Consider the following 16,998-nt stretch of genomic DNA (forward strand, 5'->3'; position numbering starts at 1 on the left):
ATAAATAAAACATTTAAAGATATAGACCTAATAAATACACACACACACACACACACACTACCCACATGTAATCTCTCCTAATTTATCACTGGATTTTTTTCTTATTAACAATATAGAGATTTCCTCAGTCAGTCCTTTGTTCAAATCACTCCTTGCTATGAAGCGCCATCTGCTGTTAGTAAAAGGACCATACTCTTTAAAGGGATTGTTCACCAAAATTGAAAATTGCAGGTTTGGAACAACTTAAGGGTTAATAAATCATGACAGAATTTTCAATTATGGGTGAACTATCCCTTTAAGAGGAAGCTATTCTTTCTAAACGGAAATAACATACATTATATGTTTCTATTGAAATAAGTTGGTAGGAAAGGAGAGAAAGAGAGTTTGGTTGTCACTCCTCACTATATCCACATCCTGCTCTTGATATGTCCATTCATATCTGACAGGTAGTAATTTATGTGTCAACTTAACCTCTATAAGCTACAGTTACTGCAGACAGACAACTCTCAGCCTCCACGTTGAGCAACATGATTACATGGTAGTGAAGGAGAGGGGTGTTGCTCTCACTATAACCTCATTAACCCTGTTTTAGGTTTGACTCCATGATGAGTGTGATTATCTGAAGCATGATATCATGCTACAGTGTTTATGGGAGTCATAATTCGTACCTAATTAAATTCGGTAACTCTACTGTTTATTTCAATGCCTTATATCACAGAGAAATACTTATAATTGGCATGAAACGAAAGCTGAGATTTGATTGGATCAATCGATTTGTTTGTTATTGCTGTGATATCATGTGATTGACAGGTTGCCCCGCCCTTGTGCCAGTGAACACGTCAAGAGAAGAGATATTGCTGCAAGAAGGAGGGGAAGTTATTTTTCACATTAATTCAGAATAAAGTTTTTTTTTTTTTTTTTTTTTTTATGTGCACGGATAAATCATTTATAAGAAACATTGCTATATTCCATAAAAACAAGAATTGTCCATTTTTGATTTTATGGTGACTTTACAGTTTTTCTCAATCGCTTTGGCTCAATTCTCAAATGAGACTTTTTTTCACAAAACAATTATCTCTGAACAATTAGTTTCTTGTTCACAACAGATTTGAATTTCTTATTGATTTAAGCAAATTGCATGTGAAGATTAAGTACACTTGTCTACAGTTTGCACATGGCTTGTTGATCAAAACTGATGAGTTGATTCTCAGTGAAATTGTCAAACTCTTTTGAAATAAACTTCTAAACATTCTTTCATCGTGTGAGCCATCACATGCAAAATTATCCATTCAGTGATCAAAATCTGTCAGACATGTTATATTCCATAAATATTTATGACATGGAATGTTTGTAATGTTTGCTAAATTGGCAAATGGCCTGCCGTTGTAATGAAATAGGAATCTCTACCAATCAACCAGCCAATCAAGTTTGGAAACTATATCATTTTTGAACACGGAGGAACATCACAGCTCTGAACAGCAGCAGCTACAGCAGTATTGTATAAATACATTTGTATTTTTACATATATAGGCCTACATTTTTTTGTTGTTGTTGATTTTTGGCAAATCAGATTAAAATTAAAATGTTTTACAAGGTAATTGTCACGGGTTGGTTCCTCAATGAGGCAAATAGAGGATCTGTTAACAGCAGAATTACCTCATAAAACATATACCAATCTTAACACTGAAGACACAGGTGAACAAGGGCGTAGGTTTGATTTTGAAATTGGTGGGGACGGGGACATCCCCTGAAGCTGAGCTGCATCTGTCATTAAAGGGACAGTTCACCCAAAAATGAACATTCTGTCATCATTTACTCTCCCTCAAGTTGTTTTAAACCTGTATGAATTTCTTTCTTCTTCTGAACACAAAGGAAGATATTTTGAAGAATGTCGGTAACCAGACAGTTGATGGACCCCATTGACTTCCATAGTAGAAAAATTCTTCAAAATATCTTCTTTTGTGTTCAGCAGAAGAAAGAAATGCATACAGGTTTGAAACAACTTGAGGGAGAGTAAATGATGACAGAATTTTCATTTAAAAGTGAACTTACAGAAACGAACTGTTGGCACATTTGTTTCACATCAATAATGTCCAGTTTGTCCTGCTGGACATGACACACAGCAATACTGTTAAGTGTCACTCGTGCCATTGTTCTGAGCCATGTTTTCAGTGTCCTAAGAGCACTGACACTTCTTTCAGCCTCAGCTGATGAGACTGGGATGACAAGGGTTTCAACTTCATCAAACATTCCTCTCATTTCAACAAGACCAAGCAATGTTGTTTTTATGTTTTATGGGGACTTTTTACAGACATAATGATTTTATACTGTACAAACGGTATATTATATCCCCCTACACTAGCCCTGCCTATCACAGAAAACTTTCTGCATTTTTACATTTTCAGCTGTTTTCCAGAAATAAATAAATAAATCCCCACAAGGACAAGTATTTCGGATATTGCCATCTTTGTGGTGACATTTTGTCCCTATAATGTAGTGTTACACACACTTAAGCATACACAATCTTTCTCTCTCTCTCTCTCTCTCTCTCTCGATTGTCAAACTAACGATTGTTCGCCACTTACCCCGCGATTGTAATACAGTAGTAAAAACTGATTTTTCCTGCATTTTTGTGCACAGAACTGTTGATTTCTCCCTAGCTTACCGCATCTAGGTTTCCTTCGAGCATTGCCGCTTTACACAAGAGCCTCTCACAAATTAGATAAAAAAACAAAGCCAATCAGTTTAGCGATGTGTGTTAGCAGGCGGGACTCAGATATAGCCTATATTAACCGTTTGTGTACCATGAATTGCGCATTTTTCTCAGAACGCTCTTGTAAGAGATTAATCTAAGATGTTTCCTGATTAAATAAAATAAGCTTAATACATAAAAACCACAAGACACAACCGGACAACAGTGGTTATATATAAATATATTTTAAGTTTTGATCGAAATTATTGATAGGGACATATTAGTGTCACTGGATATTGGTAGGGACACGTCCCTAGCGTCCCTACTAAATTCTATGCCCCTGCAGGTGAACACAATGGGTTGCTACCAAAACAAATGAAGAGTGGGAACATGGGGAAGCAAACTTCACCTTGACATTTAAAGGTGCTCTAAGTAACTTTTTAACCTTAACTGAACAGCTTCAGAGTCAGTGGAATGGTTATATTACTTATTTCGGGTTGAATGGTGGTGGTTTCGCACCCCCCTGGTGCACGAGAGCGGAAAAAACTCACTTGCAACTTTGGGCCGGTGTGGTGAAGTATCCGGTAACTCTATAGTGATGGGTCCGGGCTGAGGACCCAAGTAATCCGATTGGTTCAAAGCACGTTTTATGGGTAATCGCTTTAGTGCCTGGTTACAAATCATACAAAATCACTTTATTATAGAAGACGTTTGTACTACGTTATAACGAGTCATTAATGTATTTAATGTATTTTAAATTATACGTTTCATATACTAGTATTTAACCGAAGCTATAGATTGTGAAATTAAACATTTCTCGTTGTTAGTGTGTTTTTTAGTTAGCTTAGATAGTAGCATAGCATACAGCTAACGTTATCCGAAGATCGTGCTATAGCTTTACCTGATATTACTGCACTGATACTGCCTTAACGCAGAGAATGTCTAATAAGGCGAGAAGTTTCACTCTCAGTACACTTCCGGCTTCTGAACTGGTTGCAGTTCCACTCTGATTCCATATGAGGGCGCTCACAGGACGAGTGCAGAATGAATGGAGGTCTATGGCGCTATACACATCAAAATCCACTTTTCTCAGGATATAATTTTTTGTCTAGTAATTTGAATGTTGTATTCGAAAGGAGATGCAAAGAAATTACACATTGCGGGGTGTTAGATTTTTTAGAGTCACTTATTTGCTTTAAAAAGTCTTTTAAAGTGTCAATGACGTCATACACATCGTACGACCAGAGATACTGCTTTACGGCAATCCTTCAGTCACTCTGGTGCGTTCGCGCTCTGCACTTTCTTTTCACTCGAGGCATCGACAACACAGCTGACACAGGTAAATACACATGCTAGAAGAGTTTTTGTTTTGTTTGTTTCTGGTCCCGCTTCGGATGCCACGATGCCATCAAGCGGTATCTCTGGTCGTAATCAGTCCTTCACTGACCAATCAGCGTTCATTAGCAGAATGCTAGCGTGTTATGGGCAACAACAACTCAACTTGTAAGAAATCGAAAGGACATAAGTACTCGTTCATTCAACTTTCAACCTATAACCCATGTTGAACTTGCAAAACCTAGAATCAAATCTGAGATTTCTCAACGGCAATCGGATGAAAGAGACACATTTAGCCGTCTAGCCCCATAGACTCCCATTAATTTTGCACTCATGGGCGATCGCCCCCAGTGGATCTCATAGGACTTAATAGGGAGTGGGCAGGCTCTCCGTAGACGGGCTCTGCTTAACGTATCGCAAGAACAGATTTAGATCAGGCATACTAATTGGGTCCTCAGCCCGGACCCATCACTATAGAGTTACCGGATACTTCACCACACCGGCCTCGCCGTCAGGAAGTATCGCGTGATATCAGGTCTCGCGATGTAACGAATTGCTTGACGGCACCAGAGCCATATAGAGAGAGAGTTGCGACAACTCCATTGACAACAATGGAACGCTTTTTTTACAGCAATGGCGGCTCGTAGAGCCTCTCAATAGTTCCCGGAAGTAACAACAGCGCGGTAGAACAGACCGTTTGTGATGCACTTTTAAAAGGTAAGACGTTTAAAGAATAAGATTGTATATTATCAGTACATCTGAATCAAATAAACTTGTGTTTTAAAGCATGCTAGTTGATTCCGAAGCACTTCCTGGAACTATCTGAGGTCTACGCGAATCACGTGACAACTAAGCATTTTGAACTTCCGTTGTCGCAACTCTCTCTCTCTATGGCTCTGGACGGCACTGCACACGTACACGCCCCCATTCAAGCACCGGCTAGCTATAAGCAAAGGGCAACGATAGATTGAGATATGGCTGAGCCTGTAAAAAAGAAGCAGAAAGCTAGGAAATCTTTGTCGGAGGACCAACGAAAGAGGAAACGGGATACTGACTGAGCAAGAAGTCAGACTCGAGTAAATATCGGACCGGCTTTTTCAGAATGGGGAGAACTGAGAGAAACAGAAGCCTGCAAAACGGATGCTGACCTGGCCTTCTTGCTGTTGCACTTGCAAGTATCTTTGGAATAAACTGTGTTTAATATTTAAATTTCAAGTAATTGTGACCTCATGATGTTTGCTATTGTCTGTAAAGGTTTTTACTATGATCGCTGTCTGTTACGGGCTTACTAGTACGCTAGATACTATAACTTTGATGTTAGCATTGTCATTAACAAACACGTTTGATTTCTGTAGTTGTTTGGCCGTTCCTCTGTTGGTTTTATTTGTGTAACTTACACTTTTATTTTATGTCACTTAGTCAACACGTCTGATAATAGGCAATAAACATGTTGCACATATCATGATCGAGCTAGAAAAAACGTTCTGATGTTTTCTTAGACAAGCAAAGGTAAATCGTCATTCTACCAGATGAACTTATAGACCTTGCTAATATAACTTTAGACAAATATTAGCCTCCGATATATATATTTTTTTATGCTCATGCCCATTCTCCCAAAAACAAACAAACACGAAAGCAGTAGTTCGCCTCGTTCATATCGTTCGTTCCCGGTAAAAATACTAGTATGCATGACAACACAATAAAAAAAATAAAAAAATCGCCATCAGTTTTTATAGAAAATATTGCTTTACTTGCCTCGGTAGACATAACTGGTTTTGAAATAGCGGTTCTTCTGCTCAGCTGGGTTGACAGCTGATCAGCTGGGTTGCTCGTGGTGAGGGGGGAGGGACAACAGTTCGTTTTTACGACAGTGTTTGAAAGCATTTACTACCAGACACTAGGGGGAGCTTCGTAGAGAAAAAACACTCAGGCTTGCCTGGTGTCCCTTTAAATGACACGTTTCCTTCACGTTTTTGAAAAGTTGGCTGCACAGATGACAACGTTGTCAAAACGATCCCGTTCACACGGATCTGCGAAAACGACTAAAAACGCACTATGCATGCCAGGCCAGTAGTTGGCGTCGGCGATGTCACTTTGTAAAGAAACACTACGCGCCTATAGATTGAACGCAATCTATGCGATAATGCGAGTGACGTCACCATATTCTCAAATTCACGTTTTTGTAGTTTAGACGGAGGCGATAACGCTATCGTTTTTAAAAACTTGCACTTTGAAACCCGTTTTAAGGCCCCCAAAACACTTTTGTTGAGTAAATGAACGGCCAAAACGCATAAAATTCTTTCCGTTTTAAGTGGAAAACGGTAATGGCCCCTTAAAGTCCATAAAGGTCCGTTCACACTTGGAGCAATAACAATATAAAGATAACTTTAAATGATTTTAAGTGCGCTGCAGTTTTATCGTCTGCCGCTTTAAATGCTCGAGCTCTTTAAAGCAGGATGGATTCTGATTGGCTGCCAATGATTTTATCCTTCATCAGCTGGAAAAAAAACATTCTGAAAGTGATTCCAACGATATCATTTATCTGTGCCGTTATTGTGTGAACTCTGCTCTTCGTTTATATTTAACAATCTTTATCATTTTCATTATAGTAATCGTGCTTGTTGTAAACAGGCCTTAAAACACAACATACAGTAGGCCTACATCTCATAGTACTGTACAGAGGGATCCAAAAGTCTGAAACCACTACTGAAAATGCTTACTGATTATTATTATTTTATTTCACAGTTTAATTTACACATATTGTCGGCATGAACAGAAGAATTAAATTGAATTTGAACAAGACTGTGGTGGTGGGGGGTTCTTTCTAAGAAAAATTATAAATTAGATTTCGAATCCTACATATTCAATATGGCCTAAGACTATTGGGCCCCACTGTATTGCTTAACAGAAAGCATGCAAGCAACATTGATATCCAATTATCCTGTAACACAGAAGTAATGTCTTGAGGTCAGGTCAAGTAAGAATATTCCTGTTTCAATACAAGTCAAGCTCAGTCCACAGCATTTGTGGCATAATGTTGATTACCACTTAATTAATTTCCAAAATTTTTTTTTTTTTTCTTCATTTTCTTCAATTTGGGTTACATTGAGACACTTAAAATATAAGTGAATGGGGCCGACCCATTAAAATACCCATACATTTTTTTAAACTAAAGCCAGAAGATGTGAATAATATCGAAGTTAACATAATTTTAGTGTAAAAAAAAATATTTTCTGTGTAAAGGTTAAATGGCTTTGTTCCCATGACATTTCGTAAAAATAACAAAAAAGAACTTTAAAACTCAAATAACACACAAGTTTTAACAGAAGGATTAATGTAAGTGTTTTAAAAAATGTATAAGCTTCAATTGTATGGTTTTAAATCCTAAATGTACCATTCACTTCCATTGTAATTGCCTCACCATAAGTCTAAACACTGCAAAACATGAATTTAACTGAGGTTTATTTGTACAGTACTTTCAACAGCAGTAATTATCACAAAGACCTACAGTGAGCAACAGCAAAGTGACTGTTGCAAGATAACCTGAAAGAGAGTGAGAAAGATGATAGCCCATGAGGTGCAAAAATCTATTTTGAAGTGTTGGATAAGCATACTATGCATACTATGCTATGTTCACATCCTGTGCAGACAGACAGATACCATGCTGTGGGGTCAAGTGAGCTGAACTTTGATTTGCTAATGTAGATAATATTCAGGGTCATTTAGGGATAGATGAACAAGGCGGTTGCCTATAGGGTGCCTTGACATGACAACAAAAAAAAATTCATCATGTGCTAAATACATTTAGGCAGCTAGTAGCATAATTTTGTATTAATGTTTTTAGAAAGATGGCATTCAGAAATCCAAGTATTTTGTGTATATTGAAATTATATATATTTTTTAAATGAATGATGCTACAGCAGAATAATATCATATTAATATAATAATAATAATAAACTTTTTTCCAGAAAACACAAAAATGTGCCATTCACAGGTATAAAATAAAATCTAAATGTCAGTAATATACTAACATCTATCTCATATTAAATATTTTAATTTATTTTTCAATGCATAAATTGCCATCTTAGCTGTATTATATCCCATAAATTGAACTGAACTCTAAAAAAAAGTTGAAAACATACTGGGAATGTCATTAAAGCCTTTGTTTTGTTTACAGAATTAGGGCAAGGTTTATTAAATTCATATTTGTGTAATGAAAAGGTATTAATATGTGATGTTTTTGTTGTTCATTGAATTTACTTACAATTTCAAGTAATATTATTAAACAAAAATGTAATATATGCTTGGACATGGGCTAATTAAAGTGTTTTAATAAAGCATATTTTATTGAAAAAAAAATAGTTTGGTGTTGCATTATTTAAATTAAAAAAATGTTTTTATTGTTTGTAATATTATTTATTATTTTTCATTTAATACATTGTGTGTCTAGAGGTTGAAATAATTAAAATAATTAAATAATTCTGATATGGAGTGAATACAGTGCAAGCTTTTTAATTAGTGATTGGGCAGCAAGTGGCAGGAGAGAGAAATGGTCAACTAGAAGTCTTTATAGAAAGTAAATTGGAAAATTTACAATCAATAAGTTTAGATTTGGATACTGTGTACTGAAATTTGTAAAACCTGGATTGCTAAATATCTTAGACTTAACCACTGCACATTAGTGTCATTACTATGACAACCAATATCGACTGCAGGTGCCAAAATGGTCAGAGACGGCCCTGTAGATATAGGCTAACCGTAAGAGGGAGGTTCTCTATAGAGTAGGGTGGAAAGTAATATATATATGATTTGAAAGTGGGACTCTCCCAGTTCAGTAAATGAACTCCAGGTCTGCAGCTGATGTATCTGTGGCTGAATAAAAAAAAAAGAAACAGATAACAATCACTGGCATGAGGGCAGTGGGCGTTATCAACCATCCAGAACATCATCAACAAACCTGAATGCAGGTGAGAGTTCAGCGCTGTGTGTACCAACATTAAAACATTAGGCGCACTCTCCAAATCCATTCACTCACATTATATGGGAAAAAAAGATGTAGGATTATGTAGGCTAAATGGTGATTGAGACATTTTTAACACTGTACTTAACATCTTAACATCTTTGAGTTTGAAACTAGATGAGGGTGAGTAAATGAAGACAGAATATTTAATTTTTTGGTCAACTGAGATTAACTCCTAAATCGGACTTTTATTTTGAAAGCACGGGTCAGCCTTATTGAGGACTTTTCTTTTGCTTTCCAGCAGAGCCACGGGTTCCTTTAGTAGGTCAGGCCAGATGGCTCCCGGAACAATGTCAAGCTGAAACTAAACTCCTTTGGCCGATGTTTTGATTACAATCTCTTGGAGTTATTTTTTTTATTTATTTTTTTACCATTTAAACACCACCATAAGCTGTAGAATGGAGATCGGTGTTTTGTCATGAAACTCCGCGCGCAGTATGACAGGTATTTATCTAAAACCTCTAAAAAACAATTCAGGGCTTCAATTATAGAAAGAAAAACACCACGAACCTAATAAACCTTAGAGATAATATATTGTCTTTTATTTTATGCAGTCATGGAATATTTTCTGTCTAACCCCGCTGTTTATGTCAGTTCATATATGCACGTGAATAATCATGTAAACAGACGTGTACGCAAGTATTATAGCACGACACGAGCAAAACTGCTGTCCTGTTCAGAACTATAAGCGGAGCAAGGATATCCATTTTGGGTGGGCCAAAAAGTTGGGTGTGGCTACAATTTTACAGTGGAGTGGTAGTGATGATACTACGTTCGATATGATGATTTTTGCTATATAAAATTGAGGACATAACGTAGCTAAGAAGAGTGATTGGTAGCATTATCCCTGATATCTCTCTGTCTCTCACTTGTGTGGGTGTGTGTGTTTACTTTTTTCTTATACCTGTCACTCTGTCAGTTTTTCATCTACACGTCCACCTTGTTGCAAAACAACCACCTCATTGTAATTTGTTTGCACATAATATACATTTATATCAGTTCAATTACGACCATTTTTGTTTTATCTTAAAATGACTTAAATACTCGAGATTTAACAAAACTATATTTTCTAAATTGCTTAAATGTCAGAATTAGTACAATAATAACTACATAATGAAAATATCTTTATAGAAAAATCCTAATACTGAACATGTTCTTGCATTATCATTATCATTATCATGGTTTTTGGTGGATTACTTACCATTTGTATAAGTTTGAGTTTTTACTACAAATTCCATGGTTAAACTATGGTTAGTGTAGAAAAACCGTGGTTAATTTGTGGTTTCCATGGTTTAACTATAGTAACCATGGTTTTTGGTTTTATTCGTAGTAAAACCATGGTTAATTTTCGTGAGGGTTGTGTTGTTGGCTGCCCTAGCTCGCTCTAAACCTATTATAAAACGATGTGAATATTTGTCTGCTAAATTACTACTGTAACTTTACAATAGGTAATGATGTCCTACCTTTAGCATACAGTATTTTGAGTGATGATGTAATGGGGGGCTATACTTACTGCTAGCAGTTGCTTTTCTTCTTAAAAAAAGACAAAACTAGCCTATTTTACAATTACAGATGAGACTGCCCTGCACTTGAAGTCCTGAACAGGTCAGTAGTTTTGCCTCTCTGCTCCAACTGGGCGCTTCCACTCCCTTCTCAAGACTCTCTCGCCTCTCTCGAATTGATTATTTATTATTGAATGGCGAATTCTGAAATAATCACTTTAGTACATTCGACAGGCAATAATAATAAGATTAATAATAAGAAGAAATACAGGGCAGTGGGCCAAATCTGCTGCCATGCCATCGGGAATTCTCCCTGTTCTCCCAGTGGCCAGGCTGCCCATAGTAGCTTTTATAGTAATAGCTATAAATGATATATAATTACATGCAACTAACCCTAAACCAGTAATACATTTAAGTACATACAGGTAATACATTTAAGTAACTACATGTACTTACAACAGGATTAGGGTTTGGTTTGGTTTAGGGTTAGTTGCAAGTAATTATGCATAATTTATAGTTATTACTCTAGTCTAGTAACTACATGTAACGTGTAACAATGACACTGTAAAATAAAATGTCACCATAAAATATTATGTAAGCAGAGATTTCGGGTGTCTGCTGGTTCGGAATGAGGGAGGTGTTGATATTCAGAACATTATGGCTATAATAAATGTGATACAAATTTTTATAAGACAAACGGTTCTATAAGGAAACAGTTAAAAATATAGCTGCAAGCAGCGATGCCAGGCCCAAGCCCTGGTGGTGTTAGGGCAACTGTGCACGACGGGCAATATGCATTTAAACTGGGTAAATGTAGAAGGATTACGTCAAAGTCGTTTGAATACGCCACATTTACTACAGCCGCTGGTGCCACTATGACCGTGAACCACAACAACCACATTCATAAGATAATTTAAATTTAGGGTGTATTCACACCTGTCTTGTTTGGTTCGACTGAATCGAACTCAAGTTCGTTTCCCCCCTTGGTGCAGATCTTTTGGGCAGGTGTGAATACAGCAGTCACACTCTGGTGCGGACCAAACAACCGATTCTCAAACAGGGAAACCGTACCAGAATTCGTTTGGAACCGGACCGAGGACCACCTCTTCAGCTGGGTCTCGGTCCGGTTCCAAACGAATTCTACTATGGTTTCCCTGCTTGAGAATTTCTGTCCAGTGAATGGATGACCTTAGCACACATGTGGTTTTGTTTACAAATGTTGGTTAACTTGCAAAAAGGGCAGCGTGAAAGCGAAGCACACCAAATCAACATTGTATTTGGTCCGGACCAAAGCAAGTAAACTAACGGACTTTCCTGGAGTGAATACACCTTAAATGAATATCATGTCATAGGATGCCATAGGTCACTTTCAATAATAATAATATTATAGGATAATCCTAAGAAAAACCATAGGGCCTTCGTCCTTTCAGGGCTTGGGCCCTAATAAAGTAACTTTGACCATAAAAATTGCCAGTTACTTTGTATAGTTCTTCGGAGCCGACGGAATTGGTTCCAAACGCTAAACGCGACCCTTCTTTGCATCGCCACGCAACGCCCGGATTGGACCGTGTGACTAGAGAGCGGAGCTACAGTGATTTCCTGTTCCCACCCACAACATCCCCGTTATAACAGTTGCTCTTCTTTGTTTTGTTTTTTACACTCGCCGCTTGCTAGTGAGAGAAACCCCCTCCGAGCGACCATGAAGCTTGAAAAAATGTATTTCTTATTACATGATATAAAAAACAACATAATTTTTGAATTTAGTTTTGAATGTTTTGTGTCTGGCGTCTTCTAATCTATTGTTTTGGTTTATTTTTCAACAGAGGAACAAATTGCGAGACCAGAAGAGCGTTTAAATTGAGGGATTCACCTGATCCGATGCAACCCGATTCGAGCCCTCAGGAAAGGAACGGGCTGTCATTAACCCTGCAGCCGGAGCTGCTCGCCCGAATGCCGGGGGCTGGAAGTTCCAGCGGGCCGGAAACAGGCGACGACGTCCGGGTTCCTATCGGCAGCTCATCGGGGTCTGCGAGTGGACGAGGTGCTACTTCGCGGAGGGTGAGAACTGCGAGTCACGGCCACTCCCATTCTCACGCACACACTCACAGCCAGGAGCACGAGTCGGACAGCGGCGAGTCCGACCTGGAATCCGGAGAATCCAGCAGCTCGTTATCAGAACTGCGCTACCTCCTCCGCTGGCTCAAGAAAAGTCTTCCTTTCATAGTGATTCTCTCTGCGAAACTAGTCATTCAGCACGCCCTAGGTGAGAACAGCTGGTGATGCAGTGGTTATGATGTGTGAAGTTCATGACCTCTGTCACACGTCTGCGTTGTTTATGTCGTCTTTCTGTAGGTCTGGCTGTTGCAGTGGGCCTGTTTACCACTTTTATGTATGTCAACAAAAGCATTCAAACGCAAGTTTTTTTCCACGTAAGTCCACATTATTATTTCATATGTTACATCAAGGTTGGCTTGGCGTGGGGTTAAAGAGCAGGGCCTGTTACTCCTCTAGTATGGTTATTGGTTAATCTGTTGTGGTGACCTGTGAACTATAATAATTGTTTGCTTGAAGCATGAAGGTCTATTCAGACCAAGAGCAAAGTGTAAAACCACTCTTCATTCAAGTTTGAACAAAACCAGATCTGATAATACTAATAATCACTTGTTTCTTAATATATATTTTTTAATATTTCACAATCATGTGGTCATGGTGAATATAGAAATATGATACATAATGGCAAAAGAGGTGAACGTTTAATAACGATCGGTATACTTAATATTTATACATTTAGGTAATATTTATACACACACTACCATTCAAAAGTTAGATTTTTTTTTAAAGAATTTAATTTGATTCAGCAAGGATGCATTAAATTGATTAATTCAAATAAATGCTGTTCTTTTCAACTTTCTATTCATCAGAGAATCCTGAAAAAAAAGTATCACAGTTTCCACAAGACTATTAATTAGCACAACTGTTTTCAACACTGATAATAAGAGATGTCACTTAAGAACCTAATCAGCAAATGATCAGCAATGATTTCTGAAGGAACATGCGATTCTGAAGATTGTAATGATGCTGAAAATTCAGCGTTGCCATCACAGGAATAAATTGCATTTTAAAATATATTCAAATAGAAAACAGTTATTTTAAATTGTAATAATATTTCACAATATTGTTTAATGCAATTTAGATCAAATAAATACAGGGTCAGTGAGCATAAGAGACTTCTCTTATCCCCCCCCCCCCCTAAAAAAAAAGCTCATGAACGGTTGTGTGTATATATAATCTGAAGGCTCTTTTGACTTGTGTCTCCTGTGTAAAGGACCGAAGGAGGAAGTTGCATTGTGCCTGGCTCTTGGTGTTCCTCACATCCTCCAGTCTCCTCGTGTTCTACACTTTTCACACTCAGTCACTTTATCGCTGGTTAGTACAAACTGTAATGTACTATGTTTAGTGCAATAAATCAACTAAAAGACCACTAAATGACAAATACGTACCATGTAGATCATTGGCTCTCTCTTTTTGTGTCCCTCAGCCTAATTTTTGCCAACCCGACGATAGATTCTCAAAACTTTTGGGAGGTTTTATGGAGCGTTGGTGTGACTAACTTCATCGTCAAGTTTTTCTTCATGGGGCTCAAGTGTCTTATTCTCCTCGTCCCATCCCCGCTCATGACATACCGGCAAAGAGTGAGCATGATTTGTGACATTATTATTTAATTCTCTGCACTGAATCAAAATGAACGTTAGCTTCATCGTATCCTTCCCATAGGGTCAGTGGTACATGCTCATAGAGGAGACGGGGCAGTTGTATCAGGTGATCGCTCCTGTCCCACTCTGGTTCCGCTATCTGGTCAGCTATGATGAGATGGAAACCTCAGTGGGTCTGACTCTGGGAATCCTGCTAGCCTTGCTCTACCTCATTATGAAGGTTTGCACAATCATCACAATAAGAAATTAATATGGTATTAGAAGACATTCATCAATCTGATCTTATTACCTTTCTTTTTTTAGCTTTTGGCACTGTATGGACTGTCAGGATCATTGCAAAAAACATTACGGACTTTTTTCAGTTCTAAGGTACAAAAGTTTGCTTTTTACCTGTATTATGCTCCTCTCCTTATTCTTATATTTGTTGTGTAATCTGTAATATATAAGTGCTGTATCATGTTCTTCTTACCTGTCTTTAAAGTTGAACGGAGCTCCAGCCAGTCCAGCTCAGGTTAGAGAGGCGGGTGACATTTGTCCGATCTGTCAGGCTGATTTTAAGCAGCCTCGGGTCCTCGTGTGTCAGGTGAGAAGTGATATCCTTGAGTTTGACCTCTGACCTCTGATGTCAATCCCCCTTAACCTCATTCACTGGCTAAGCCGTTATGCTTCTTGAGCATAGTATTTACTACAAAGCTAGGCTCAACAAATTATAACTTGTATAATTCTTGTCAAGTCGTTCACTCGTTATTACAGTTTGTGTTCTTAAACACTGAGCACTGCAGTTTTTATTATTTTTTCTATCAGCTCTATAACAACATAATTATCATATATTTTAAGGATTTTGTAAAAAATATCTTCATAATATATAAAAGGAATTCCTCTTATTTTTATCAGCCAAACCCCTTCAACCTAAAATGTGAGGTTTAAGTTAATATTTCAATAATTTAACAACACGTTTGCATGTTCACAAATCTCTGGTGTTTGTTAATGGTCACATGACATGAATGTAAACCTATAAAATATATAATTTTAGCTGCTGTTTTTTTTTCACAGCTTTTATTTTAAAATTGTGTTTTAATTTGACATTTTATCTAACAACTAACAAACCCAGATATATAAAATACATAAAATATATGCAAATAGATGCTTTTTTTCTTTAACTTTTTCTCTTTAAGTAAACAAGTGTTGACGGTAATTTGAGATATTAATGCCCCTGCATTAACTTGAACAGCTTGTTCTTTTTCTATCATCCTTGCGGTCTTGTTGAAGTAATACACAGTGGCTGCGTACAAAATCGCATACTCTCTTGAATAGGTATTTATTTTGATGAATTATTTTTTTAGCACTCACAAAGTATGTGTTATATAATATGAATGTAATCCGGACGTACTACATTCGCCATTTTGTCATTATCATTCACAAATCCTCTCCAGTGGCCTCATGGGATAGTAAAGTGTCCGTCTTATGCACTTCACAATCTTGTGAATTCAGACACTTTTTTTTTTTTGCCACATACTGTTTTTTAGCCTACTATATAGTAGGGAAGTATGCAATTTCAGATGCAGCCTGTGTCACATAATGCATGTACTTTCTTGTAAGCCTCCTGCCAAGAACTTAAATGTAAACTGTTTCCCATTTGATTGTGTCCAGCATATCTTCTGTGAGGAGTGTATAGCCCAGTGGCTTAACCAGGAGAGGACCTGCCCCCTCTGCCGCACTGTTATCACAGACAAGGTGAATAAGTGGAAAGATGGTGCAACATCAGCTTATTTACAAATCTACTGAACATGGTGCTCACTGAAAGGATGAAGACACAGTGTTGAGACATGTCGAAACAGTCGACCGGCAGTGGATTGTTCCTCTCAAACATCTCAGTCGAGCAAACAGCACTTGTTATATAAGTTTGTTTATATATATATATATATATATATATATATATATATATATATATATATATATAAATCTTGTCAGAAGGACAAGTACATTCACCAGCTCTTGTATTATTATTGTTATTGTATGTGGAACTCCCTTATTTTTTAATGTTTATAATATATATTCCTCTTTGTGTTCTTGCATGCCATCTCTGGTTTTTACTAATTTCCCTGTGGGTATAAGCAGACGGATATAGCGGACAAATGGGTTTCTTGATTGTGTTTGTGGAGAAAACACTCAGAAATAATGTATTAGAAATTCATGTTTGTCTCCCTTAATGTATTTAAATTTTTATTTTATTTTTTGGTTTAATTTTTTATAGATACTGGGTTTTTTCCTCCCGTATGATCCTGTCAGAGACTGTGGCTTTTGTAACTGAACTTGTCTTTAATGCATTTATTAATCCAATTATAAGGAGTTTAAAAAAAATCTGAAACTTGTGTTCCGTTTGAAGTATTCTGGTTAGTTCTGTAATAATCCGAATGCGAGGTAATCGCACATGAACTGCTGATTTATCAAACGATGTAGCGTTAGAATTTTGTTACCATGTGATTTTAGTGAATGAACAACATATTTTGCTGATTGAAAAGTAACAGAGCTATTATATTACTGTACATGCTTAAATGCATTTGTAATTCAGGCCCTTCACAGATACATGGTATTTTTCTAATGCTGCACTTAGTGTAATAAACCAAAGAGTTGAAGAAAAAAAACATCTATTTTAGTACCATTATACAGTATGCAGTTGTATTTTTTCCAGTATATTTCAATAATTGACCAAATAAATCTTTTCAAACTGTTAAG

At 37.1% G+C, this 16,998-nt stretch overlaps 1 protein-coding gene across 2 annotated transcripts; it reads left to right on the top strand.

Moving 5' to 3' along the window:
• Positions 1–9,291: 9,291 nt before the first annotated feature.
• rnft1 (ring finger protein, transmembrane 1) lies at positions 9,292–16,997 on the top strand. Of its 2 annotated transcripts, XM_084105311.1 has the most exons (10): positions 9,292–9,491; positions 10,620–10,652; positions 12,373–12,812; positions 12,902–12,978; positions 13,875–13,975; positions 14,088–14,241; positions 14,324–14,482; positions 14,566–14,631; positions 14,744–14,845; positions 15,913–16,997. In XM_084105311.1, the coding sequence occupies exons 3-10, from the start codon at positions 12,428–12,430 to the stop codon at positions 16,045–16,047; spliced, it is 1,179 nt and encodes a 392-aa protein (XP_083961437.1). In that variant the 5' UTR covers positions 9,292–9,491; positions 10,620–10,652; positions 12,373–12,427; the 3' UTR covers positions 16,048–16,997. The 2 variants fall into 2 exon arrangements, with proteins under 2 accessions (XP_083961437.1, XP_083961436.1); XM_084105310.1 differs by lacking the exon at positions 10,620–10,652.
• The last annotated feature ends 1 nt before the right edge of the window (position 16,998 follows it).

This window comes from Abramis brama (assembly GCF_963993115.1).
Source record: "Abramis brama genome assembly, chromosome: 25".
Classification (NCBI taxonomy): domain Eukaryota; kingdom Metazoa; phylum Chordata; class Actinopteri; order Cypriniformes; family Leuciscidae; genus Abramis; species Abramis brama.